The sequence below is a fragment of the Balaenoptera acutorostrata genome, chromosome 10 (genome assembly GCF_949987535.1).
Source record: "Balaenoptera acutorostrata chromosome 10, mBalAcu1.1, whole genome shotgun sequence".
NCBI lineage: Eukaryota > Metazoa > Chordata > Mammalia > Artiodactyla > Balaenopteridae > Balaenoptera > Balaenoptera acutorostrata.
In genome coordinates this window covers 91201-118562 of record NC_080073.1, presented here as the reverse complement: position 1 = coordinate 118562, position 27362 = coordinate 91201, and the positions used below count along the sequence as shown (strand labels likewise).

General features: G+C 52.5%; 1 protein-coding gene across 1 annotated transcript in view; it reads left to right on the top strand.

Moving 5' to 3' along the window:
• The first annotated feature begins 620 nt into the window (after positions 1 to 620).
• CFAP100 (cilia and flagella associated protein 100) overlaps positions 621 to 27362 on the top strand; it is a 48184-nt gene continuing 21442 nt past the window's right edge. The window contains exons 1-8 of the mRNA XM_057555747.1: positions 621 to 691; positions 7301 to 7378; positions 22397 to 22497; positions 24281 to 24467; positions 26046 to 26113; positions 26186 to 26349; positions 26612 to 26692; positions 27080 to 27261. Coding sequence (XP_057411730.1) covers positions 643 to 691; positions 7301 to 7378; positions 22397 to 22497; positions 24281 to 24467; positions 26046 to 26113; positions 26186 to 26349; positions 26612 to 26692; positions 27080 to 27261 — 910 coding nt within the window. The 5' untranslated portion in view covers positions 621 to 642. The remainder of the gene's footprint in view (positions 692 to 7300; positions 7379 to 22396; positions 22498 to 24280; positions 24468 to 26045; positions 26114 to 26185; positions 26350 to 26611; positions 26693 to 27079; positions 27262 to 27362) is intronic.

The window sequence follows — 27362 nt, the reverse complement described above, 5'->3', positions numbered from 1 at the left end:
TTTCGTGGAGGCTGCAGCCGGAATGTGGCTGGAAGGGTGCAAGCTTTGGAGTCAAGGAATCTTGGGCTGGAGTCCCAGCCTGGGCCCGTCCTGGCTGTGTGACTTTGGACAGCTTGCTGCTTTGCCTCCGCCTCTGCAAAACGCACACTCGTTCAGTACATAGTTAAGAAGCGCCGTGGCGGGGCCAGACGCTTGATGAGCCACGAATCAGTGCCTCACCCCGTCCTCATGGATCTTACGTTCTCGGGGGAGATAGATAGGCAATCAACTGATTGTTAAAGGGGTAAATCAAATATTGGTAATTGGTCAAATAGGAGTGGATGGGGTGTTGAGAAGATGCTTCTCCGGAGCGGTGACGCTTGAGCTCAGGTCTGGGTGTGGGGGAGGCCTGATCTGGGAACAGAAAGACTAGATAGGGCGGCTGTAACGGAGCCAAGGAGGGGAGCGAGGTCGGAAAGCGAGGGGCTGCAGGTGTGGGCCTCGTGGCGCGCCCTCAGCGAGCGCTGCTGTTCTCAGCCAACCCTCGCGTCGGGCGGGGGCTGGGGGCGGGCCCAGCTGGCTCAGGCCGCGTCTCTCTCCCCGGGTTGGAATCTGCTTTAGCCAGTGGCAAGCTTCTCGGTGAGCGCTTCCTCCTTCGCCCGGATGTCCAAGGTCCTGCCTCCTGTGGTCTCCAAGGGCATAAGTTTCAACAGTAAGTTCTGGGCTGGGGTGGACTCTCTCAGCGTCAAAGGCAGCCTTGGGGGCCTGGGCGGTGAGGTCTAGATGTAATCAAGGGCCACAGTGATTCTAAATCAGGCCGTGAACTAGAAATCACGGGTTTGCCAGGTTCCCTAGAAACTGCATGTTTTATTTCCTAGGGCCACTGTAACAAAGCCCCGCCCCAGGCCGGGGGCTTAAATAACAGAAGTGTGTCTTTTCACAGTTCTGGGGCCCAGAAGTCCATAATCAAGGTGTCGTGGGCAGGGCTGGTTCCTTTCTGCGGCCGTGAGGGGACGACTCTGTCCTATGCTGTCTCCCGGCTTCTGGGGGTTTGCTGGCGATCTTTGGGGTTCTTGGGCTTGTAGGAGCATCAGCTCGGTGTGTACCTTCATCTTCACTTGGCGTTCTACGTGTGTGTGTTCCAGATTTCCCCTTTTTCTTGAGGACGGGAGTCATACGGTATTAGGCACCCACACTAGCCCAGCATGACCTCGTCTTAGTTACAGCTGCAGCCACCCTGTTTCTGAACAGGCTCACATTGTGAGGTCATGAGAGTTAGGATTTCAGATATTCAAAAGCATTCATTTTGGGGGGGCACAATGCACCCCAAAACAGGCTTTGAGGAAGGTGCCGCCGTGGAGGTGGGGCTCTCGGCTTTCCGCAGCACCTGCCCGCGTGTGAAGCCCCTCCCCCTCTGGAGGCACACGTGCTCGGCCAGGTGCTCCCGCTGAGGGGCACGTGAGAGGCCGCCGGGGCTGAGGGGGCGGGAGGGGCAACATGTCCCCTGCGCGCTGTGCATGCCTTCAGCTTTTGGTTTAATTTTCCTGTGGTTCGGATTCAAAAGTGTGTCGATAGCCCCCCCCTTGTGAAAAGCCCTACCTGCCCCCCGACGTGGCGGCTGCCATGTCTCTGTCTCCCTCCACGCGTGACACCCGCCACGCTCACGCCTTGTGCACGTGCAAGCAAATGCACACAGAGATGGCCTGTCCTTTCTCACACAAACGGCCACACAGCAGCGACGCTCCCTGGGCCTTGCTTCCCGTTAACCCAGGCGTTGTGGAGACTGTGCCTTATCACAACGTCGAGCTCCCTTACACCTTTAGTGCTTGCAGCAAAGAGCGACCCCACGTGTGCAGGTAGCATAATTCTTTAACCAGTTCGCTGTCGGTGGGCTGCTGTCAGCATCGGTCGAGCTTTTACACCGTGTGCTCTGCCTCTCTCACTTACTCTGCTCCATAGTAAATTGAAAAATGAAGGCTGAAATGGCGTTTCCAAAAAAAAAAAAAAGATAGCTTTGCAATGTTTACAGATAAATTAAATGCACACACCCAAAACAGTGCAGCACAGTGGCGCTCTCACAAGACAATTGAAAGCTTTATAAACTATGCTGATTGACTCTATGGTACCAGGGGCTGGTTAGATGGCGGGCCCCCTGTGACCCTCATCTGATTCTGTGATTTTACCCGTGGAGGTGACAAGCAAACAGGAGGCCTCCCTGAGCTGGGTGGCCTGGTCTGGGTTGAGGGTCTGTGCATTAGGGAGGAAACCAGGCCAGGCCGCACGGCCAAGCTGACAGACCCAGGGCATCTGCAGGCCGGGCTGGGCAAGGGTGCTGAGCAAGGCGGGTGAGGGAAGTCGACCTGGGTGAGGGTGTGTCGACTGGGGCTCAAGCCAGGAAGACTGCTGAGCCTGGCATCCTGGGTTCAGCCACAGGAGCTGACGACCACGGTGGGGGCCAGGAAGACTCTGAGCCCTCTGGGGGGGAGGGGCTTGGGGACACTGAGTTCCGAGTCTGGGCCAGGTGCAGATGGGGCGTCTGGACCCCAGCCGCAGCCAGAGGCCGCGGGCAGGGGCACTGGAGTCTGACACACCTTTTTGCTCGGGTCACCTCGGTCAGCCTCAGCTGCCTCATCTGTGCAGTAGGAGCAGCCTGTCTTCCCGAGGGCTGCCGTGGGGGGAGGGCTGGGCACACGTGCAGCTCTGTAAACAGTAGGCGCATCTATGTTGCTTGTGCAGTGTCTGCGCCGTTGCTGTTAGCACGCCCACCGCCCGTCCTCCAGGGCCTGGGCTGCCGTCTGCATGCGCGGGGCCAGAGTTGGTCGAGATGCTGCAGGCATCTTGCCACGCCGGGGGCGTGGGCAAGGACTTAGCTGGGATGGAACACGGGGGGAGTGGGCTCTGGGTTTGTTCCTCGTTCGCATGTGCTTAGTAAGTGCCGGCTGCGTGTGGGCATGGGTCCTAGGCCCTGGGGGCTCAGAGGTGAGTAGCGCTGATGGAGTTGCCCGTCCTGGGACTGAGGTTGGGGCGAGGGACACAGACGCTGGGAATCGGGGATCATTCTATACCTGCAGCAGCCGAGGGGGTGGGGAGGCCTCTGGGAGGAAGCGACATTCGACACCTGTGGGTCACTGTCCTGAAGGATGAACGCGAGGAAGGGTGTCCTAGGCAGTGGCGAGGCCAGCAGAGGCCCTGACGGGGGAATGAGCATGAGGGCTGGCGAAAAAGACAGGAGGCCAGTGTGGACCAGCGTGCAGGGCCTTGTGGGCGTAGGGGGACCGCTGGGCTCCGTGGCGATGACGGGGAGGGTTTGAGCAGGACACGGCCCAGTGTCTGGGTTTTACGACTCTGTGGCTGGGGTGCCATTCCGTCCCCCTTGGGCAGGGGGCCACTGGCCACGGCTCCCTCGGGACCCTGGGCAAGGCCTGGCCCTGGCATAGAGGGCAGAGGACGCCTGGTGGGACCTTGGCCTGGCAGAGCGGCCGGCAACGCCAGAGTGGGCCCCAGGCTCCGCAGTCGGGGCTGGCGGGGGGCAGGGCTGCAGGACCCCAGTGCAGAGCCCCTTCCGGGAGACGTGGCCTGCAGCTGGTCCCGCATCTCTGGGGCTCCTCGCGGGGGCGGGGCCTGGGGGCTGTCCCTGGAGCGGCGAGTGTATTTCCCCGTGTGGGGGAGGGGGGAGGGGGCAGCTGGGCGGGGTCATCCCTGCTGAGGCCTCGCTCTCGGGCCTGCGCGCTCTGCCAGCGCGTGTGCACGTGCCTTCCCCCGCCGCTGCTGACCCTGGGCATGGGGGCCGGCTTCAGTCGTTGACTTTGGCGGTTTAGGAGCCTGGTTTTAAGTGACCCAGCCTTCATCTGGGGAGCTGCAAGATCGGGCCGGGCGTGAGCACAGCTGCTCTGTGCCGGGCTGGGGTGCAGAGGTCGAGGACACGGAGGCGTCGCCTGCTCTCGGAGAGTTTGGGGGCCAGTGATAGGCAGCTCTCCTCTCCGTGCTCGTCCCGTTCGTGCCACTGGCCGCCTGTGCTGCTGGGACAGACCGGGCACGGTCCCCTGCCCAGAAGGCCCTCCCCCTGGGGCTCCCTTCAGGAGTTTATTCAGCGTGAGCCCCCTCAGTGAGCCCCGCGTGCAGTTCAATCATGGGGCGGCCGCACCTTCCCCATGCTCCTCCTCGCTTTGCCCTGCTTCATTCCCTCCTTAGCACGTACCCCGACCTGCCTGGCCTTTCCTTACTTACCTTGTTTATCTCTCTGCCCGGTAGAGTGTCGGCTCCCTGAGGGCAGGGGCTGCTCTGTACCTCTTATGCTGCGGCGTCTCCACAACCAGGCACCTAAAAAGCCTTCAGTAAAATTCTGTTAGGCTGCACGCTTTCCCCAAAGACCAGGAGCTTTCATCACTGCCTTTCAACACCGTGCTGAGGTTCACCAGGGCATTTAGACAAGGAAGAGAAGTAAAAGGGCTTCAGATGGGGAAGGAAGAAGGGAAACTCTCTGTTCACAGATGAAATGATCCTATACGTAGAGAATCCCCAAGAATCCCCAAGAAAGCTATTTGTGCTAATAGATGAATTTAGCAACATTGCAGGGTACAAGATGAACACTCAAAAATTAGTAGTGTTTCTATACACCAGCAGTGCACCGTCCAACATGGAAATTAAGGGGCAGTTCCATCCACACTGGCATCTAAAAGAACAAAATATCTGTCATGGGAGGTGACCCAGCAGGAGGACCTGGGAGTCACTCTCTCCACACAAACGAGTATTGAGCAGGCAGGAACTTGTCAGAACCCCAGCCAGGAGCTCCGCGGCTTCCGGGAGAGAAGTAGATGAAGAGGCTGGGAGATTCTGGTGAACTTTGGCATTTGGTGGAGGGGAGGGTGGCCTGAGTTCCCGCCGTGGCTTGTGGGTGCCAGAGTGGACAACAAGGACCTTGTCGTCCCAAATTGGGGCTGTGTGTTTGATTGCTGAGGGGCCACACAGAGGCTGGTCATTATTTCAACCCCACAAGCTGGCGTCACTTCCCTGCCATGTCTGTCGGGGGATTTAGAAACGGGGCCCCTTCCCCGGCTTTGGGAGCCAGACACTTAAGGAAAGCTTTGATGAGAGGTTAATATCCAAAATACACAAAGAACTTAACAGACATTTAAGTCTGTTAAGTCTTGGGCAAAGAACTTAATAGACCTTTCTCCACAGAAGAGGTACAGCTGGCCAACGAGCACACAACAAGCAGCGACACCTTATTAGCAGGGGCTCCCCGCTTCCCTCCTCTTGGGCTGTGGGCGTGGCTGCTTTGGCTGCCCCCATGCCCCACTGAGCCCAGGCTGGAAGGGGAGCTGGTGGCCGGGGTGGAGTTGCCTGCAGGGGAAGGGTGGGCATCTCGTGACTTTCCTGTACCCGCGGGCTGTGAGGGAACACTCACGCCTACACGTTCTCCTTCGTTTGTGCCAGTTCCTCAGCGGCTTCCACTGGGTACCAGGACGGCTGTGGACCGAGCCAGCCTCGTGAGGTTGGGATTCAGGGGTGGAAGGCAGAGGGAGCAACAGGTGACTCGGGTGCTTTCAGAGAGGAAGACGGGAGCTGAGAGAGAAGCAAATTCACACTGTCGGGTGTGGGGGGAGTCGGGGAGCCCCTCTGTGCAAAGGCCCTGGGGCAGGAACCATTCGCCCTGTGTGAGGCGCCCAGGGAGGCTGGGTGGCTGAAGTGCGAGGGGCAGGGGACGAGGCAGAGCGGCTCAGCGAGCACCCCCCGGGGCTTGATCTGGGCAGCCGCCCTCCACGTGCACATCCATTTAACCGTCCACATCCACGCCCTGTGCCCACGGAATGACACCAGCATTCACCACACCTCTCTCTACTGAGGGCTCATTCCGTTCCCAGTGTTCGCTTTTCTCTCCGACGCGGCAGTCGACACCTGTGCGTGATTCCCACGCGTCTCTGGGATAAACTAGAAGGGGGATGGCGGGTCAGAGGGCCAGGCACAGGACCCAGGCTGGCCGCTCGGAACAGCACCCAGAAAGCAGAGCTCAGGGCGGCGCTGGGGGTGGCGGGAGGACGCCTGCAACGCACCCCTCGTTCTCTGCTTCTGCCAGAGGGGAGAGTGGAGCTGGGGGCCGCCGGGCAGCACCTGCCTATCTCGAGGGTCTCGCCCGGCTCCCTGTGGAGCCCCAGCCCAAGGATGGGGAGGGCCTGACCCCATTCACAGCCCCATCGGGAAGCGCAGATCCACGCCTTTCTCTCGTGGCACCTGGGCCACGGGCGTTTCCAGAGGGCAGCACTGCCCAGGGGTTCGGGGCCGGCGGGCGTCGGGCCTGTGACGTCCCTGCTCGGCCTCGGGTGTCACCCAACTCTCGCGTCTCGTCTCCTCGGTTCCTGAGGAGCAGCACCGGTCTCCCGAGCTTTGGGGACTGGACGTGGCGACCGGTGTGGAGCTGAGCGCGGGGAGGCGCCGGGCGGTGTGAGCTGCCGTCCTCCCACGGGAGAGAGGGTGGCCGGACCCTGGGAAGAGGCCGGACGGAGGCAGGACGTGGGAAGGGCGGGCGTGTGGGCGCGGGCCCCGGGGGCGGGAAGGGCACGTCGAGGACGAGCACGGAGCGCCCACAGCGGGCTGGGCCTCGGGGGTCAAGCAGGGCCTGGGGGCAGGGGAGGCTGGTGAGGGGCAGGTGCTGAGGGGAGCAGGAGGGGGCGCGGGGGCAGGTCTAGGGGAAGCTTGAGGCACCGATTTTGCTGAGCTGCAGGCGCCTGCAGGACCTTCCGGGGATGCCAGGCGAGCAGAGGAGCTTTGGGGGATTCAGTGCTGATGTGGGAGCGTCATCCCGACAGACCAGCAGGTCCCTCTCTCCCTCCTCATCCCCTTGGCCCCAGCCAGTCCCTTTGCTGCCCGCCTGCCGCTGGGGCTGTGGTGTCAGCGGACAAGAGAGCAGCGGGCAGGGGCTCTCCGCGTCTTCCGCTGCAGCCCTCGGAAGCCCTGGGAGGCTCGCAGCCAAAGGGCTGGCTGGGTGGGCATCAAAGGCTTAGGGCCCGTGGCCTCCATGAAAAACGGTCCCGCTCTGCCCTTAGGAGCAAAGGGTGGGGTGCCAAAGGGGACGCACAAGACACCTTCTGTGCGCCAGGCACGTGTGCTAGGAATTGTTGTGGCCATTCTCTTGCACAATTCTCACAGCCTCCTGGCAGAGTCAGCATAATCCTCTCCAGTGTGGAAACTGAGGGTCAGCTGGTAGTGGAGACCCTGGGGCTGGAGCCCTAGTATCTGGGGTTTCCTCAGCCTCACGCTGTGTTCACAGCTGTACCAAGCCAGTGAGTCATTTGCTGTGCCCCTCACTTTTGTGTTTCCCCAGAGCAGAGCCTGGAATCCATGGACAATAGTTCTTCTTCAGTCATTGAAGAAAAAAAGAAACATGCGAAAAAAACCAAAGGTAATTCTGCAGCTGGGAGTTGAAGTCCCATTTGGTGGGAGGCAGACTCTCTCCCTCAGCCCCCAGATGCCTTCAGACCTAGTTTTTAGTGTGAAGGACAGAGAGAAATGCTTCTGTTTCCATTCGGAATTGGGTTATTGAAACATGAAATAATAGGAACATAAACCACAAAGTAGGATTTATTTTTCCTCCTGTAATGAGAAACGTGGGAGGCAGACCAGGGCTCCAAGGAGCTCCACCAACGGCAGTTCTACAAAATCTTCCAGGTGACCAGGTCCCAAGTCTTTCTGATCCACCATCTTTATTTTCAGGCCTTTCAACCGGAAGGTTGTCACATGGTCACAAAATGGCTGTGGCAGCTCCAGCCATCACATCTGATTCCAGACAGGGAGAAGGAGCAAAGGGAAGGGCAAAATTGCCCACCTGCTAACTTAGATCTTGGGAAGACCTCTTCCCCAGAAGCCCCACCCAGCAGTTTCTGCCTACACTCCATTGGTTATGGGGCCATCAGTCTCTGCAAGGGAGTCTGAGAAGTGTAGCTTTTCAATGAGGCACATGATTGCCACCTGTTAGGAGAAGGAAGAGGAGGCAGCTGGCTGCATGTGTCTCATCCTCTGAGCCCCTGCTGTGTCCTCCATGCCTTGGCTTCCTGGACTCCCTCCTGGTTCCTTCGCTGTCCCCACCCCCAACCCGGCCTTACAGACCAGTCTGATCCTTCTGCAGAGATGTGCAGATGTGAGCATTTTCCCTGAGCCTGCCCTTGCCAGGCCGAGCTCCCACCCTGGGGCCAAGCTTCCCAGTCTACCCTGCCCCAACCCCATTTCCTCTTTGTTTTAGTTATCAAAATCCAAACCTGCCCAGAAGTAGAGACTGAAGTCCAATGAACTTGTGTGCTCATTGCCAGATTGGAAGCAGACAAGATTTTGCCATATTTGCTTTATCTATCCTTTTTCTCTTTTTCTTTTTTGTCTTTGCCAGAATATTTAACTTTTTTTTAATTTATTTTTTTATTGAAGTATAGTTGATTTACAATGTTGTGTTAATTTCTGCTGTACAGCAAAGGACCCAGTTATACACATATATATATATATATATTTTAATATTCTTTTCCACTGTGGCTTATCCCAGGATATGGAATATAGTTCTCTGTGCTATACAGTAGGACCTTGTTGTTTATCCATTCTATATATAATAGTTTGCATCTACTAACCCCAAACTCCCAGTCCATCCCTCCCCCATACTCCCTCCCCCTTGGCAACCACAAGTCTGATCTCTATGTCTGTGGTCCGTTTCTGTTTCGTAGAGAGGTTCATTTGTGGCATATATTAGATTCCACATATAAGTGATATCATATGGTATTTGCCTTTCTCTTTCTGACTTCAGTTATTGTGATAATCTCTAGATGCATCCACGTTGCTGCAGATTTTGCCAGAATATTTTAAAGTAAATTCCAGACACGTCATTTCATCCCTGCAGTGTGCATTTTTCAAATGTAGGGATCTTTTCTTCCAAGCCCATAAGCAGTTAACCAGGCCATCGTCAGATTTACCGAATTGTCTCAGAAACGTCTTCCCATAGAACACTTACTCTAATCGGGAGTCAGATGAGATCTGAGCATCTTCGGTCTCTTTGAATCAAGCTGAGCCCCTTTCCACGTCCTTTCATTTTCTGTGCTTGTGGAGAAATGGCGTTAATTATCCTATAGAACGTCCCCGAGACAAAACGTGTCTTTTGCTTCCTGGTGGTGTCACTGAAGCTGTTTCTCTGGGCCTCCCATTTTCTTTGGCTGGACATTAACCCAGGATGCTTGGTAGGATCCATGTTCCCGTGTCCGCAGACTCCTTCCTGGGTGGGCTCTGTGTTTTCAGCTGTCTCGTGGTGGGCCACCCGGTGACCTGCGGGTTCAGGTGTGACAGCCTGACCCTGCGTCGCACATCCCACCAGCCATTCACCTGACGGTTTCTTCTACCCGTGATGCTTGCACTGAACTGAACGTTACATTAAGGGTCAGGGGTGCACATTGTGGTTTGTCTTTGTTTCTTCGCTGAGGTATCATTCATATACAGTGAAATGTACAAATCTCAAGGCTGCAGTTTGATAAGTTTTGATAAATGTGTACAATTTTGTGTTCAACTTCCACCCCATTCACCGTCTAGAACTTTTCCATCCATTCCCCCAAGGACAGCCCATGTTCTGCTATCATCATGGAATCCTCTTATCTGCTCTTGACCCTTGTGCAAGTGAAATCACACCCTGTGCTCTTTTGCTTCCGGCTTCTTTCTCAGCGTCATATCTGACATGCACCTAGCAGGAGTCCTTCGCCGTTGTGGTGCGTATTCTGCTGTGTACATACGCCAACAACGTGTGTATTCTTCTGCAGGTGAACATTTAGGTTGTTTCCAGTTTTTAGCTACTCCAAATAATACTGCTGCGAACATTCTTTTTTTTTTTAATTTTTACTGGAGTATAGTTGATTTACAATGTTGTGTTGGTACAGAAAAGTGAACCGGTTATACATATACATATATCCACTCTTTTAGATTCTTTTTCCATACAGGCCATTACAGAGTATTGAGTATAGTTCCCTGCGCTATACAGTAGGTCCTTATTAGTTATCTATTTTATATGTAGTAGAGTGTATATGTCAATCCCAATCTCCCAATTTATCCCTCCCCCCACCTTACCCACTGGTAACCATATGTTTTGTTTTCTACATCTGTAGCTCTATTTCTGTTTTGTAGATAAGTTCATTTGTACCCTTTTTTTAAGTTCCACATATAAGCGATATATGATATTTGCCTTTTTCTATCTGACTTACTTCACTCAGTATGACAATCTCTAGTTGCATCCATGTTGCTGCAAATAGCATTATTTCATTCCTTTTTATGGTTGAGTAATGTTCCATTGTATATATGTACCACATCTTCTTTACCCGTTCCTCTGTTAATGGACATTTAGGTTGTTTCCATGTCCTGGCTATTGTAAGTAGTGCTGCAATGAACACTGGAGTGCATGTATCTTTTAGAATTATGGTTTTCTCCAGATATATGCCCAGGCATGGGATTGCTGGGTCATATGGTAACTCTATTTTTAGTTTTTTAAGGAACCTCCATACTGTTCTCCATAGTGGCTGCACCAATTTATTGATACATTCCCACCAACAGTGTAGGAGGGTTCTGTTTTCTCCACACCCTCTCCAGCATTTATTGTTTGTAGATTTTTTGATGATGGCCATTCTGACTGGTGTCAGGCAATACCTCATGGTAGTTTTGATTTGCATTTCTCTAATGATTAGTGATGTTGAGCATCATTTCATGTGCTTGTTGGCCATCTGTATGTCTTCTTTGGAGAACTGTCTATTTAGATCTTCCGTCCATTTTTTGATTGGGTTTTTTTTTTTTGATATTGCGCTGCATGAGCTGTTTGTATATTTTAGAGATTAATCCCTTGTCGGTTGCTTCGTTTGCAAATATTTTCTCCCATTCTGAGGGTTGTTTTTTCGTTTTGTATATGGTTTCCTTTGCTGTGCAAAAGCTTTTAATTAGGTCCCATTAATTTATTTTTGTTTTAATTTTTATTACTCTAGGAGGTGGATCGAAAAAGATATTGCTGTGATTTATGTCAAAGAGGGTTCTGCCTGTGTTTTCCTCTAAGAGTTTTATAGTATCCGCCTTACCTTTAGGTCTTTAATCCAGTTTGAGTTTATTTTTGTGTATGGTGTTAGGGAGTGTTCTAATTTCATTCTTTTACCTGCAGCTGTCCAGTTTTCCCAGCACCACTTATTGAAGAGGCTGTCTTTTCTCTATTGTATATTCTTGCCTCCTCTGTCATAGTTTAGGTGACCGCATGTGTGTGGGTTTATCTCTGGGCTTTCTATCCTGTTCCACTGATCTATATTTCTGTTTTTGTGCCAGTACCATACTGTTTTGATGACTGTAGCTTTGTAGTATATTCTAAATTTAGGGAGCCTGATTCCTCTAGCTCCGTTTTTCTTTCTCAAGATTGCTTTGGCTATTTGTGGTCTTTTGTGTTTCCATACAAATTATAAAATTTTTGGTCTAATTCTGTGAAAAACGCTATTAATAATTTGATAGGGATTGCATTGAATCTGTAGATTGCTTTGGGTAGTATAGTCATTTTCGCAATATTGATTCTTCCAATCCCAGAACATGGTATAGCTTTCCATCTGTTTGTGTCATCTTTTATTTCTTTCATCAGTATCTTATAGTTTTCTGAGTACAGGTCTTTTGCCTCCTTAGGTAGGTTTATTCCTAGGTATTTTATTCTTTTTGATGCGATGGTAAATGGGATTGTTTTCTTGATTTCTCTTGCTGATCTTTCGTTGTTAGTGTATAGGAATGCAAGAGATTTCTGTGTATTAATTTTGTATCCTGCAACTTTACCAAATTCATTGATGAGCTCCAGTATTTTTCTGGTAGCATCTTTAGGATTTTCTATGTATAGCATCATGTCATCTGCAAACAGTGACAGTTTTACTCCTTCTTTTCCAATTTGGATTCCTTTTATTTCTTTTTCTTCTCTAATTGCCGTGGCTAGGCCTTCCAAAACTATGTTGAATAATAGTGGTGAGAGTGGACATCCTTGCCTTGTTCCTGATCTTAGAGGAAATGCTTTCAGTTTTTCACCATCGAGTATGATGTTAGCTGTGGGTGTGTCATATATGGCCTTTATTATGTTGAGGTAGGTTCCCTCTATTTGCACTCTCTGGAGAGTTTTTATCATAAACGGGTGTTGAATTTTGTCAAAAGCTTTTTCTACATCTGTTGAGATGATCATATGATTTTTATTCTTCAATTTGTTAATATGGCATATCACACTGATTGATTTGCATATATTGAAAAAGTCCTTGCATCGCTGGGATAAATCCCACTTGATCAGGGTGTATGATCCTTTTATTGTGTTGTTGGATTCGGTTTGCTAGTATTTTGTTGAGGATTTTTGTGTCATGTTCATCAGTGATATTGGTCTGTAATTTTCTTTTTTTGTGATATCTTTGTCTGGTTTTGGTATCAGGGTGATGGTGGCCTCGTGGAATGATCTTGGGAGTGTTCCTTCTTCTGCAATTTTTTGAAAGAGTTTCAGAAGGATAGGTGTTAACTTTTCTGTAGATGTTTGATAGAATTCTCCTGTGGAGACATCTGGTCCTGGACTTCGTTTTTTGGAAGATTTTTAATCACAATTTCAATTTCATTACTTGTGATTGGTCTGTTCATATTTTTTATTTCTTCCTGGTGCAGCCTTGGAAGGTTGTACCTTTCTAAGAATTTGTCCGTTTCTTCCAGCTTGTCCATTTTATTGGCGTAGAGTTGCTTGTAGTAGTCTCTTATGATCCTTTGTACTTCTGTGGTGTCCGTTGTAACTTCTCCTTTTTCATTGCTAATTTCATTGATTTGAGTCTTCTCTCTTTTTTTCTTGATGAGTCTGGCTAAAGTTTTTTCAATTTTGTAAATCTTCTCAGAGAACCAGATTTTAGTTTCATTGATCTTTGCTATTGTTTTCTTTGTCTCTATTTCATTTATTTTTGCTCTGATCTTTATGATTCCTTTCCTTCTACTAACTTTGGGTTTTGTTTGTTCTTCTTTCTCTAGTTGCTTTAGGTGTAAGGTTAGGTTGTTTGTTTGAGATTTTTCTTGTTTTCTTAAGATAAGATTGTATTGCTATAATACTTCCCTTTAGAACCTGCTTTTGCTGCGTCCCATAGGTTTTGGATCATTGTGTTTTCTTTGTCATTTGTCTCTAGGTATTTTTAAATCTCCTCTTTGATTTATTTAGTGATCCACTGGTTATTTAGTTAAACATATTGTTTAGCCTCCAGGTGTTTGGGTTTTTTACAATTTTTTTTCTGTAATTGATTTCTAATCTCACAGTGTTGTGGTCAGAAAAGATGCTTGATATGATTTCAGTTTTCTTAAATTTACCGAGGTTTGATTTGTGACCCAAGATATGATCTATCCTGGAGAATGTTCAGTGTGCACTTGAGAAGAAAGTGTAATCTGCTGCTTTTGGATGGAATGTCCTGGAAATATCAATTAAGTCTGTCTGGCCTAATGTGTCATTTAAGGCTTGTGTTTCCTTATTAATTTTCTGTCCAGATAATCTGTCCATTGGTGTAAGTGGGGTGTTAAAGTCACATTATTATGGTGTTACTGTCGATTTCACCTTTTATGGCTGTTAGCATTTGCCTTACATATTGAGGTGCTCCTATGTTGGGTGCATATATGTTTACAGTTTTTATGTCTTCTTTCTGGGTTGATCCCTTGATCATTATGTAGTGTCCTTCCTTGTCTCTTATAACAATCTTTTTTTTAAAGTCTATTTTATCTGATATGATTATTGCTACTCCAGTTTTTTTTTGATTCCCATTTGCATGGAATATCTTTTTCCATTCCCTCACTTTCAGTCTCTGTGTGTCTCTCCAGATCTGAAGTGAGTCTCTTGTAGACAGCATTTATATGGGTCTTGTTTTTGTATTCATTCAGCGAGCCTGTGTCTTTCAGTTGGAGCATTTAATCCATTTACATAAAAGGTAATTATCGATACGTATGTTCCTATTGCCATTTTCTTAATTGTTTTGGGTTTGTTTTTGTAGGTCTTTTTTCTTCCCTTCCTCTTTTGTTCTTTTGTAGTTTGATGACCATCTTTAGTGTTGTGTTTGGGTTGCTTTTTGTTTTTTCTTTCTTTTTTTTAAAAAAATAAATTTATTTATTTATTTATTTATTTATTTTTGGCTGCATTGGGTCTTCATTTTGCATGCGGGGTTTCTCTAGTTGCGGCGAGCAGGGGCTACTCTTCATTGTGGTGTGCGGGCTTCTCATTGCGGTGGCTTCTCTTGTGGAGCATGGACTCTAGGCGTGCAGGCTTCAGTAGTTGCGGCACGTGCTCAGTAATTGTGGCACGCAGGCTGTAGAGTGCAGGCTCAGTAGTTGTGGCACACGGGCTTAGTTGCTCCACGGCATGTGGGATCTTCCCGGACCAGGGATCAAACCCACGTCCCCTGCATTGGCAGGCAGATTCTTAACCACTGTGCCACCAGGGAAGTCCCTGCTTTTCTTTTTTTTGTGTGTATCTATTGTAGTTTTTTGGTTTGCATTTCCCATGAACAGTGTATTATATACAAGTTTGTTTTAAGTTGCTGGTCTCTTAATTTCAAATGCAATTCCCATTTCCTGCATTTGTACTCTCCTTTTCTCATGGTTGCTGGTTTTGATATCATACTTGTGTATGGATGATTTCCTGCTTTTACTGTATGTTTGCCTTTACCAGTGAGCTTTCCCATTTGTGCTTTTCTTGTTTCTATTTGTGGCTTCTTTTTTTTTCCCTCCTGCCTAGAAAAGTTCCTTTAGCATTTATTGTAAAGCTGGTTTGGTGTGCTGAATTCTCTTAGCTTTTGCTTATCTGTGAAGCTTTTGATTTCTCTGCTGAATCTGAATGAGTGCCTTGCTGGGTAGAGTAATCTTGGTTGTATGTTTTTTCTCTTTCATCACTTTAAATATATCCTGCCACTCTCTTCTGGCTGCAGTTTACGCTGAAAAATCAGCTGATAACCTTATGGGGATTCCCTTGTATGTTATTTGTTGCTTTTCCCTTGTTGCTTTTAATACTTTTCTTGGTATTTAATTTTTGTTAGTTTGATTAATATGTATCTTGGCATGTTCCTCCTTGGGTTTATCCTGTATGGGACTCTCTATGCTTCCTGGACTTGGGTGACTATTTCCTTTCCCATGTTAGGGAAGTTTTTGACTATAATCTCTTCAAGTATTTTCTCGGGCCCTTTCTCTTTTTTAGTTCTTCTGGGAGCCCTATAATTCGAATGTTGGTGCATTTAATGTTGTCCCAGAGGTCTCTGAGACTGTCCTCATTTCTTTTCTTTTTCTTTCTTTTTTAAAAATTTATTTATTTATGTATTTATTTATGGCTGAGTTGGGTCTTTGTTGCTGGGCGTGGGGTTTCTCTAGTTGTGGCGAGTGGGGGCTACTCTTTGTTGCGGTGCACGGGCTTCTCATTGCTGTGGCTTCTCTTGTTGCAGAGCACGGGCTCTAGGCATGCAGGCTTCAGTAGTTGTGATGCATGGGCTTCAGTAGTTGTGGCTCGTGGGCTCTAGAGCACAGGCTCAGTAGTTGTGGCGCATGGGCTTAGTTGCTCCATGGCATGTGGGATCTTCCCGGACCAAGGCTCGAACCCGTGTGCCCTGCATTGGCAGGCGGACTCTCAACACTGCGCCACCAGGGAAGCCATGTCCTCATTTCTTTTCATTTTTTTTCTTTTTATTCTGCTCCTCGGCAGTTATTTCCACCATCCTATCTTCCAGCTCACTTATCCGTTCTTCTGCCTGAGATATTCTGCTATTGATTCCTTCTATTGTATTTTTCATTTCAGTTATTGTGTTGTTCATCCATGATTGTTTGTTCTTTAGTTCTTCTAGGTTTTTATTAAACATTTCTTGTATTTTCTTGATCCGTGCCTCCATTCTATTTCCAAGATTTTGGATCATCTTTACTATCATTACTCTGAATTCTTTTTCAGTTAGATTGCCTATTTCCTCTTCATTTATTTGGTGCTGTGGGTTTTTACCTTGCTCGTTTGTCTGCAGTATATTTCTCTGTTGTCTCATTTTATCTAACTTACTGTGTTTGAGGTCTCCTTTCCACAGGCTGCAGGATTGTAGTTCCTCTTGCTTCTGGTGTCTGCCACCTAGTGGGTGAGGTTGGTCCAGAGGCTTGTGCCATTATCCCCTTGATAGAGGGTTTGATTGGTGTTGTGGTGACCAGAGCCTGCCCTAGATATTGAGCGGGGCCTCCCCTGGGTTCTGTGGTTGTCACTGCCCTGTCAGGGGCAGGGTCTGCTCCCTAGTTATTGGAGTAGAGGCCCCCAGATCTGTTTCTGAGCTGTGTTTCTGATCTCCGGTGTGAGGTAGGCAGGATTGGAGCGCTCCCACTGGGAGAGAAGCCGGAGTTTTCCTCCACTGGAGCTGTTCACCTGTGTATGTGCTCTATTGTGTCCCCTTTTGCCCGTTGTATGGGCTCACAGAGTACACTGTTGTTGGCACTGCTCTCGGTTCTGCCTTAACTGTGGGCGTGCCGGCAGTTGGCCCTGGTGACTCTCAGGTGTTGTTTTCACCAGGCCACCTGCACAGATCCAGTGAGGTCAGGTCCCAGGACTGCAGTAGTTGTGCATCTGGACCTGTTGTGGGAGCTATGGGGGCAGCTCAGACTCTGGCCTGGCCCACCCCCCATGTGTACGTGCCTACAAAGCCCAGAGCTGCTAAAGCCAGACCCATCCCACCTGCAGAAGCACTTGTTCTTTCACATGTTTCACAGGCGCTGCATTTAGGAAGCTGTCAGTGGAGGTGTAACGCAGCTGCGAGGAGAGATTTTAGCTCTTCTTCCTTAGTCACATGGCCCCTGGGGCTCAGCTGTGGTTTCAGCCCCAGCCCTGCATGCGTTCCTCCCACCAGAGTCTGCTCCAGAGGTTGCCCCAGAGCCCACGAGCTGTGAGGCAGCAAGGAGCCGAGGCAGCGATGGGGGCGAGTGGGCGCCCAGGTGGGAGGGTGCTGGGGTAGCGACTGAACACGTGAGCTTGTCCAGGGGTGATGGGGGCGAGCGGGCGCCCAGGCGGGAGGGTGCTGGGGTAGCGACTGAACACGTGAGCTTGTCCAGGGGCGATGGGGGTGAGCGGGCGCCCAGGCGGGAGGGTGCTGGGGTAGCGACTGAACACGTGAGCTTGTCCAGGGGCGATGGGGGTGAGCGGGCACCCAGGCGGGAGGGTGCTGGGGTAGTGACTGAACACGTGAGCTTGTCTGGGGCGATGGGGGTGAGCGGGCGCCCAGGCGGGAGGGTGCTGGGTAACGACTGAACACGTGAGCTTGTCCAGGGGCGATGGGGGTGAGCGGGCGCCAGGTTGGGGTGGGGACGGAGGAGGTGATGGCGGGCGTGGGAGCCCTCCCTGGTACCCCGTGGAGGCAGGGGCCAGCGCGAGGCTGCTCCGGTGGCCCCGCCCCTTGCACGTGACTCAACAATGGTGCCTCTGGCGCTTCCTCTGTGAGCATCCCGGTGGCAGAGCTGCTCATCCCGTCCCCTCAGGCTGCCTCCTCACAGCTAACATCAGTCCCCTCCCCGGTCGGCTCTCCAAACCCCGCGTTCCAGCACCCAGCCCCTGTCGGCACCAGTGGACACCCTCTCAGGCTGGGGCTCGCAGGGCTGTGGCACGGACAATCTGTGTAGGTCTCAGTCTGTCCTGCCTGCAACAGACCAGTTGCTGGGCTCTCCTCCGAGCCCCGAAGCTCCCCTTCTGTCCCAGCTGATCTCCCTGCGGGTGAGGGGGCTTCCCTGCATGTGGGGGCCTCTCCTCTCCTTCAGCTCCCTGCCAGGGGTGCGGGTCCCATCCCGCTTCCTCTCCTCTTCCTTTTCCCTTCTTCTTTCTTTCATCCTACCTGGTTATGGGGGGGGGGGATCTTTCTTGTCCTTTTTGGTGTCCAAGGTCCTCTGCTAGTGTTCAGCAGGTGCTCTGTGAGAATTGTTCCATTTGTAGATGTATTCTTTTTTTTCCTTTTTTAAATAAATTTATTTGTTTTATTTATTTTTGGCTGGGTTTGGTCTTCGTTGCTGCGCACAGGCTTTCCCTAGTTGTGGAGAGCAGGGGCTACTCTTCGTTGCAGTGCACGGGCTTCTCATTGCTGTGGCTTCTCTTGTTGTGGAGCACGGGCCCTAGGTGCACAGGCTTCAGTAGTTGCAGCACGCGGGCTCAGTAGTTGTGGCTTACGGGCTTAGTTGCTCCGTGGCATGTGGGATCTTCCTGGACCAGAGCTCGAACCCGGGTCCCCTGCATTGGCAGGCGGGTTCTCAACCACTGTGCCACCAGGGAAGCACCGTAGATGTATTTTTTTTAATAATTTTAATTAATTAATTAATTAATTTTTATTTTTATTTTTGGCTGTGTTGGGTCTTCGTTTCTGTGCGAGGGCTTTCTCTAGTTGCAGCAAGCGGGGGCCACTCTTCATCGCGGTGCGCGGGCCTCTCACTATCGTGGCCTCTCTTGTTGCGGAGCACAGGCTCCAGACGTGCAGGCTCAGTAGTTGTGGCTCACGGGCCTAGTTGCTCCGCGGCATGTGGGATCTTCCCAGACCAGGGCTCGAACCCGTGTCCCCTGCATTGGCAGGCAGATTCTCAACCACTGCGCCACCAGGGAAGCCCCGTAGATGTATTCTTGATGCGTTTCTGGGGAGAGGCGAACTCCACGTCGTCCTACTCCTCCACCATCTTGAGGGCCCCCCGCTGTGAACATTCTTGTGTGTGGCATTCTGGGGCTGTTTCCCCTGGGTGTATAGGGAGGAGAGGAATTGCTGGCTGGATGTTAAACTTTCGTAGCTGCCGCTGAACAATCTTCCAGAGCGACTGTAGCAGTTCACAGCCCACCAACAGGTGTGAGGGTTCCAGTTGCTCCACACCTCTCCAACACCAGGCACACATACTTCCTTTTTGTATTACCTGGTCCTTTGGGTGTGCATTAGTATCTCATGTTCCCTGTGACCAGTGAGGGCGATTACTTATGTTTATGGGACATTGATGACTCTGTGCTGTGAAGCACCTGTTCCTCCTGCTTTCGGCCCACTTTTCTATTGGGTTGTCTGTCTCCTTATTTTAGTGATTCCTAGGAGCTCTTTACATATTCTGATTACAAATCATTTGCCAGTTCTAAGTATTGCAAATACCTTCCCCCACTGTGTGGGTTGCCTCCTCTCTCTTCGTGGTGCCTTTTAATAAACAAAAGTTTCTACTTTCGTAGTTCAATTTACTGATCACTTCCTTGTGGTTAGTACTTTTCAAGTCCTGTTTTAAAACTCTTTGCTGTCCCCCAACGGCATGAAGATATAGGTTTATTGTATCTTCTGTGCACTTTTTTTTCATTTCACAAGATCTACAAACCATCCCTAGTTGATCTAATTGTATCCATTTTGTTTGTAGGTTTTTTGGATTTTCTACTCTACTTCATCACCTTGAGTGACATTATTTTCCCTTCCTTTCCAATCCTTACACCTTTTATTCTTTTTCTTGCCTTATGGCATCATGAGGACCCTCATTACAACACTGCTAAGATAGGCATCCATGCCTTGTTTCCAATGTTGGGGGGAAATATTTTACCTAGCGGTTTCTTATGGAGACACGGATCAGTTTCCCATTGCTGCTGTAACAAGTTACCACAGACTCCGTGGTTTAAAACGCACAAATTTATTAGGGTTCTAGAAATCTGAAGTCCAAAATGAATCTTACCGGGCTGGAGTCAAGGTGCCCCCAGAGCTGGCTCCTTCTGGGGCTCCAGGGGAGAATCTGTTTCCTGCCTTTTGCAGCTTCTAGAGGCGCCTGCGCTCCTCCACCCCCGAGAGCAGCATCTTCCCGTCTCCGTGGCATCTCTCCAGCTCTGCTTCTGCTGCCCCCCCTCCTCCTGCTGCTCCAGACCTCTGTCTTATAGGGCCCCTTGTGATTATATTGGGCCCATGTGGATAATCCAGGACCATCTTCCCGTCTCAGGGTCCGTGATCACATCTGCGAAATCCCCTTTCTCTATAAGGGAACACAGTCACAGGCTGGGGACTAGGGCACGGACGTCTTTGGGGGCCATGAGTCAGTTCACCATACTTCCTTTGATCAGATCAGGGATGTCTGCTTCTACTCCTAGGTTGCTAAGACTTTTATTCAAAGTAAGTTTTGAATCTTAAAAAGCACTTTTACTGCATCTATTGAAATGATCGTATAATTTTCTTCCTCATTCTGTTAATGGGGTGTAGTACATTGCTTGATGTGTATGTGTTAAACCGACTGAGTTTCTGGAACATTCTGCCTGGAATGATCACCATTCTGGGTTTGGGGCTCGTCTTCACATCACCCACTGATTCCCTTCACATTAGCGCTAAACATTCCCTTCTTCCCTGAATGCAGATGCAGTTTCTGCTTCGGAAGCTGGTCTCGGCGTAGCTACTTACGGCTGCGTGGCCTTGAGGGGCTTCTAACCTCTCGGTGCCTCTGTTTCCTCACAGGGGTCGCAGTGTTTCCCACCTCATAGGGTCGTTAGGAACATTAGTCCTTGCTGACTACCGCAGTTAACCTCTTCCACAGAGGCCGGCTGCACTGCCAGAAGGCAGGGTGGAACTGACACGGCCCCTGCTGACTTCCTCCCCTGGGCTGGGGCAAGGAGCAGATAATTTTTCTCTATTCTTCTCAGTCTGAGCACGACTCAGTTTTTAAAACTCTTTTCTGATAGGAGCTAATTCTTACAGAAAAGTGGCAAAAAGAGTAAAAGGTTTTGTAGCGTGCCCGTATTTGGGCTTCTCTGAGCCCTCCTCATGAGGGATGCAGATGAAGCGTCCTGGGCACGTCCGGGGTCGGGATGCAGACCCCTCTCACCTGGGCTGATGTGGGGGCTGCCAGGCTTCTCCACTGCAAGCTCGTTTCCCTGTGGGAACTGACACATGTCTTGTGTGGAGGTGCTTTGAGACTGTCAGGGCATAACTTCATGTCCCTTTAACGGCATCCTCTTTCTGGGGGTGAGGGCGTAGAATGGGACCGACCTCCAGGAAGGCAGGTCAACCTAAGTCTCTGAAGCCTGGAAACTGCTCACAGCCCTCTAGTCTCCCTTCGGAAAATCACTCCGAGGGCCAGTCAGTGATGGCGCAGTGGAGGACTCGGGACGTCCAGGGCGGGGCCGTGGGGACCGCGTTTGCCATGCGAGTGTGCCACGTGGAGCAGTGAGTTACGGTAGCCCTTAATATTTCCTTATGCTGTTCACAAAGAATTAGTAACTGTCAAGTGTTTTTTTTTTTTTAAATTTTATTTATTTATTTATTTATTTATGGCTGTGTTGGGTCTTCGTTTCTGTGCGAGGGCTTTCTCTAGTTGCGGCAAGCGGGGGCCACTCCTCATCGCGGTGCGCGGGCCTCTCACTATCGCGGCCTCTCCTGCTGCGGAGCACAGGCTCCAGACGCGCAGGCTCAGTAGTTGTGGCTCACGGGCCCAGCCGCTCCGCGGCATGCGGGATCCTCCCAGACCAGGGCTCGAACCCGTGTCCCCTGCATTAGCAGGCAGACTCTCAACCACTGCGCCACCAGGGAAGCCCCCAAGTGTTTTTTTTTTTTTAAGGAAGGTATGGAATTATCAAAAATGTGTATTGAAAAGTATTAGGAAAAAAAATACCCCTAGAAATGTTATCAGCAGTTGTTTAAAATGGAGGAGTTCTTTTTTATACATGATATTTTCTTTTACTTTTGATATATATTTTTTTAACAATAAACCCTGTTTCTTCTGAATCAAAGGTAGTGGGGGAAGAAGCAACCATAGTTTTAAGCCCTTAGTTTGGTGCCCTGGGTTCCATCTTCTCTGACACCTGTGAGCTGTGCTGTGGGAACCTCCCCCTTACTACTGGGAGGGAGGCAGCAGGATTGCGGTCCTTGGCAGCCCTCACCTCCCAGATTCCTGCCCTGCCTTCCCAGACGTCAGGCACTCTGCCCTCACCAGCTCCCAAGCCCAGCCTTCCCCTGGGAGGCTCAGGGAGACCCCTGCAAGGACAAAGCGCAGGGCTCCCCCTGCCCCCCGCAGGCAGGTGCCTCAGCCCCCGGGGCAGCTGCTTCCATCACTTACAAAGGGCAGGTGGAGCTTCTCTCCCCTATGGACTGGGGGTTCCTGAGACTTTAAGTGAGAGAGGACACAGGGCCAGGAACGTAGCACAGGTCTGAGACACAGGAAGGTGTGTGTTCACAAGGTCTCTTTCAGATGGCAGGGACAGAAGCCCGAGTCCAAAGAGGTTAAACCAGACAGGTAAGTTTACAGAGCTGGAAGGTCCAGGGGTGGACTTCAGGCACAGTTGGATCCAAGAGAACATTCGCTGCTCGCTTGTGCTTTCATGGAAGCTCCCTTGCTGGGCAGGGAGGGTGCCGGGACCCCAGAGGAGGCCCAGATCACCGGCTGGAAGAGCTGGCTTGTTTCTCCAGCGAGGCATCTCCCTCCCCAGGTTCTGCGATTGTTCCCGACCAGTCGGCTAATCCTTTCCATGTGTCCGGGGACGTGGATTTCTTCTTGCTCAGAGACCAGGAGCGGATTAAGTCTCTATTAGTGAGTACCTATCGAGGAGCAGCCTGCCCGCAGCTCCTCCCTCCCTCACACGGCCGCAGCCAGACTGCACTTTGCTCAGGTCACTCTCTCACTCTGGAATAGTCAGTGGCTCACCACTTGCGATGAAAGCAGCTCGCAGCTGCCTGGCCCCAGGTCTCTTGTCCCACTGTCTTACCAGCTTCATCACCACTGTTCCTGGGCTGTTGTCAGGGTGGGGGCGTTTCTGTGGCTACAGCCTCGGCCACCATGCCTTAACTTCTGCCGCCCCCTGCATGAGATGCTGTCCCCTCCTGAGACTCTCCCTGACCTTCAAGGCCCTCGGAAACCCCCCGCGTGCTCTGACCTTGCACAGTCCCCTCTCACTGGAATTCTGGGAGGCCACACACACACACACACACACACACACACACACACACACAGGCCGGGTTTCTGGGACGCACTCTCACACGCACAGGCAAGGCCTGCGTCCCGCGCTCCCTCATGGGCTGACTGTGTCCACCCCGACTCAGGGCTCAGCATCTGAGATTCCTTAGAGCAGTGGCTCCCTCCGTGACCCCGACCAAGGACACACAGGGACTTGCAGGTCCTCCAGCCCCAGCCCTGTGCCTAGGACCCAGGCGGTGCCGTCGGTGTGCCCCACCTCCTGCCTGGAAGGAGGAGCGACAGAGACACAGAGCCACCCTGAGTGGCGCTTGTGGCAACACGCACACACAGGACTTCCCCTTTCTCCAACAGTGCCGGCGCAGCCTGGACTTCCTTCCCCCAGCCTGGCCCAGCCTCAGGAGCCTCTGCCTTCCTTCCAAAGCCCCTGTCCCCACCTCACACTCCTCCGCCCAGCACAGCCCCCGACCTCCTCACGCTGACCCCACGCAGCTGCCCAGTGTCTTTAAATTGCAGACCTTCTGCCCCTGGAATTCTAGCGGGTGACATTTTCCCAACTTCATTGTACATGGATGTGCAAATTAGGGTCCCGCCACAGATTAGAGGTGGAAGAGGTGTTGCACGCGGCAGGACCAGCAGGAAGTAGAATTTGACCAGGAGAAGCCAAATGAAGACCCACGTGAGGGCTTATCTGATCAGGCAGTTGGGGTCCTGAGCCAGCAAGATCCCCAGGGCTTGGACAGCAGGGCACTAGGCCTCGGGAAGAAGAGTCCCTCACCCCACCCTATCCTGAGACCCTCCCAAGTGCAGGGCTGGGGCGGGATGCAGTCCTGGGGGTGGCTGGCCAGAGGCCAGGCAGGGTGGGGAATAGGGAGGTGCAGACCCCCGCACGTGACCACGGGCTGCCCACAGTGAGTAGGGAGCTTGCAGATCAAACTCGGGATTTGCAGTTTCTTTTGGAAACTCCGAGGATCTAGTTTTCCTCAACGTGGGTTTGTCAGATTTAGCAAAGCACAATACAAGACACTCAGTTTAAGTGTGAACTTCAGACAAACGAGGATCATCTCTAGTGAGTGTGTCCCTGCACCACTGATCTGGAATGCGCATCTGACCCGCATCCTGGGATTCATCTGACGCCCCGCCTCCCTGTCAAGCCCTGGGCAGCTGTGCTCAGGAAGCCAGAGCAGTTCCCGCAGGCTCACAGCCCCAGGGTCTTGTCCGCAAGCCCCTCCGCACGTGTGCGCCGCCACACGGCCAAGTGCGCGCCTCCGCAGCATGCGCGCTTCCGAAGCCCCCGCCGCCCCGGATAGGGCGACGCGGAGAGGACTGGTGGGCGGGAGAGGGTGGGTGGCTGGCCCCGTGCAGCCCCGCCCGACCCCGTTCCTCTACCCCGCCCCCCCAGCATCGGGAGCGACAGAAGCAGCTGCGGGTGCACGAGAAGATGACCTACTCGTCCCAAGTGGCGGCCAGGCACGCCAGCCTGCGGCGCGAGCTGCAGCTGGAGGGTGAGGTGGCGGACCGGGAGGCGCGCGCAGAGCAGCTACGCATCTTCCGCGAGCAAACGGCCTGGAAGCTCGCCATGACCCGAGGTGCACCCCTCCCCCTGCCCCCCAGCCCCGAAGTCCCAGAATCCCGTCTTTGCCCTTGTGGTCTGAGCAGTGCGTTTAAAGGGCTTGGGAGATGCGGGGCTGTGGTGCAGTGTGTGTGTGTGGCGGGGATCTTCTCTGTGCCTGACCTTTGCCTCCCGGGGTACAAAGATCAATTCCACATGGATTGCTGCTCTAAGAGCCTTTGAACCCCAACATTGCGTGCATTCTGAATGCTAACCTGCACGGTGAATGCAGGCTGGACAATGTATAAAATGTAGGCATTTCCCTTGGTGGCGAGCATCTGAGCTTCAGCACGGAGTGGCTTCTCTGTCCGGGGCAAGTCAGCTTTGTACCGCAGCTTCCTCTCCTGGCTGGGAACAGTACCAGCCTCATGGGTGGTGCGATTCAACGTCTTCAGACACTGTATGTAGTGAGAGGGAGCCGTGTGTGTGTGTGACCTGTTATTATTTTTATGACCCTGTAGGAAATCTGAAGTACTAAAAATGCACTAATACTCTACCAGTGAAGTATAAACCACTAAACTAGAAAGAAGCGATTGAGATCAGAGAGTCCTGGACCCCATGGGCTACAGGGGCCCTGAATGTGACTTTGAGCGTGGAGAGAGCCCCAGCCTCTACCCCCGACGCCCGAGGCTTGTTGCTTTGGGTAGGAAGCCCTGAGCTTGCTTGGACGTTCTCTGTGTGGAGCTCTGCACCAGGGAAGCAGCACTGCATGTGTTTTGTCTCTGCCTCGCTGTCCATTTCTAAGACCTGGGAGCAGCACGTGGCGTCTGGGTGGGGAAGGCTGGACCCAGCAGGCCTGACTTCCAGTGATGAGCCCAGGGAGGCCAGGCCAGACATCTAGACTGAAAACGGAACTCCTGTACCACACCGGGTTCTTCAGCAAAGGAGAGGATTTGAGGGAAAAGGCCGAGAGCCCCACGGTTCCGTCCATAGCTGGGGAGCCTCCAGGCCTTCCTGGAGAGGAAGGCAGGGAAGGAGGCCCGCATGGGCCTTGAGCCCAACTGCGATGCCTCCCTGATGGTACTCCGGGAGGTGGTCCCGATACCCACCTTAACTTCTGCCTGGCTTAAACCCTGCCAGGGTAGACTTAGCTGTTGCCCACATTGTGCCCTGGAGGCTTAGGGCACCCCAAGGAGAAATCATGCTGCCCCATTTTTCTCTCACCGCCCCCATTCTCTCACTGTCCTGGCCTATAGACCTTTCATCATTAAGTCCAGCCAGGTAAGACTTCCAGGGTGGGCGTGTCCAGAGCTTCATTCCAGGTGAGAAGGGTGCTACAGCAAGAGAGGCTCAAGTCGGACATACGGAAGCACTTCCCACCTGGCCAGTCTCTAGCCATGGAGACTGTACTATATCAGCAGAGCCTGCTTTCCTTTTGCTGGAGCCAGAGCTGGCTCTCTCGCGGTCCCTGTAGTAATCTGGGCCTCACAGCCAGGCATAGCACCAGACCGGCAGGCTGGCCCCACACTGCCTGGCTGTGCCCATCCCAGGCTGCAGGCTTGGGTCTCTCTCCCACCGCCTGCCCGCCCCAGATGCCTCATGCCTCTTGTTGCAGAGAGGAAGATGGAACCTGATAACATAAACAGCTACATCGACCAGAAGCGGCAAATGTTCCTCATCCAGGTAGGCTGGCTGTCCCGCGGGCCCAGCGGGCTGTCCCTGTGAGGGGCGTGACTCCCGCTCCGGTGCCCTCAGTACGCCCTGGATATGAAGCGGAACGAGATCCAGCGGCTGGAGAGGCTGGCGGCCAAGGAGGAGGCCGAGCTGGAGCAGGCGGAGAAGTTTCTGGAGAAGGACGCTGCTCTATTTGACGAGTTCCTCAGGGAAAACAACCGCAGCTCCGTGCAGGCCCTGAGAGTGTGAGCTGCCCGGACCCCGGCCTGTGCACACTCACCACCCAGTCAGCCCCGACCCCGGCCTGCTCACACCCACCACCCACCTAGCCTCACCCTGGGCCTGGGCACACCCACCACCCAGCCAGCCCTGACCCCGGCCTGCTCACACCCACCACCCACCCAGGCCCCTCCTTGGCAGCTCCCCCACCTCCGGCCTTGACTGAAGGCAGAGTGGACACCCCTCCTGAACACCCTGTGATTGGCTCCCTCCCCTCCCCACCCCCAGGGCTGAGAAGGAGTCCAAAGCGAAGATGGAGAAGATCCTCGAGATCCGTGATCTGACCACCCAGGTCATGAACCTCAAGAGGTGAGGCCAGGCGGCAAGCTGGGCCCTGCGCCATCCCCGCCAGCACATCTCCGGGAGCCACAGGAGCCCCATACAACACACACCTCTGAACCTCGGCTCTCTCAGGGACCCCAAGCCCTGCGGGGCTTTTTCAGACGAGGCGACCGAGGCCAGGAGGGAGTCGGTGGCCTTCCTGAGGCCACGCCACCGGGACAGGGCTCGCTCCACCCAGAGAGCGGCTGCAGCTCGGGGGGCGTGAGCCGTGCTGGTCCCGGCAGGGCGGCCTCCTTCCCCGCACGCGGTGTTCCGGGGCCCGTCCTCCAGGAGGACTGGGAGCTCTGGGCCCGGCCTCCCCTCCAAGGCGCCCAGGGACGGAGCCTGACTTTGCCCGTCCCCTCCCGGGTCTAGTGAAATCGCCAAATCTGAAGACACTCTGCAGCATTACAAGGTCTACAGGGATTTCCTGTACAAGCTGTCGCCCCCGGAGTGGCTGGCGGAACGGGAGGGAAAGCGCTCGGCTCTCGCGAGGACCAAGGAGGCGGTCGAGGCCTTCGAGGAGAACGCGCTGCTCTCTGCACTTGGGGACGGAGGTAGCAGGAGAGAGAGGGCGTGCCGGGTGCCCCTGGAGCCTGTGTCCAGCCGGCTCCAGGCCCCGGGCCAGGCCCCTTCCCCCGCTTGCAGAGCCCCCCGG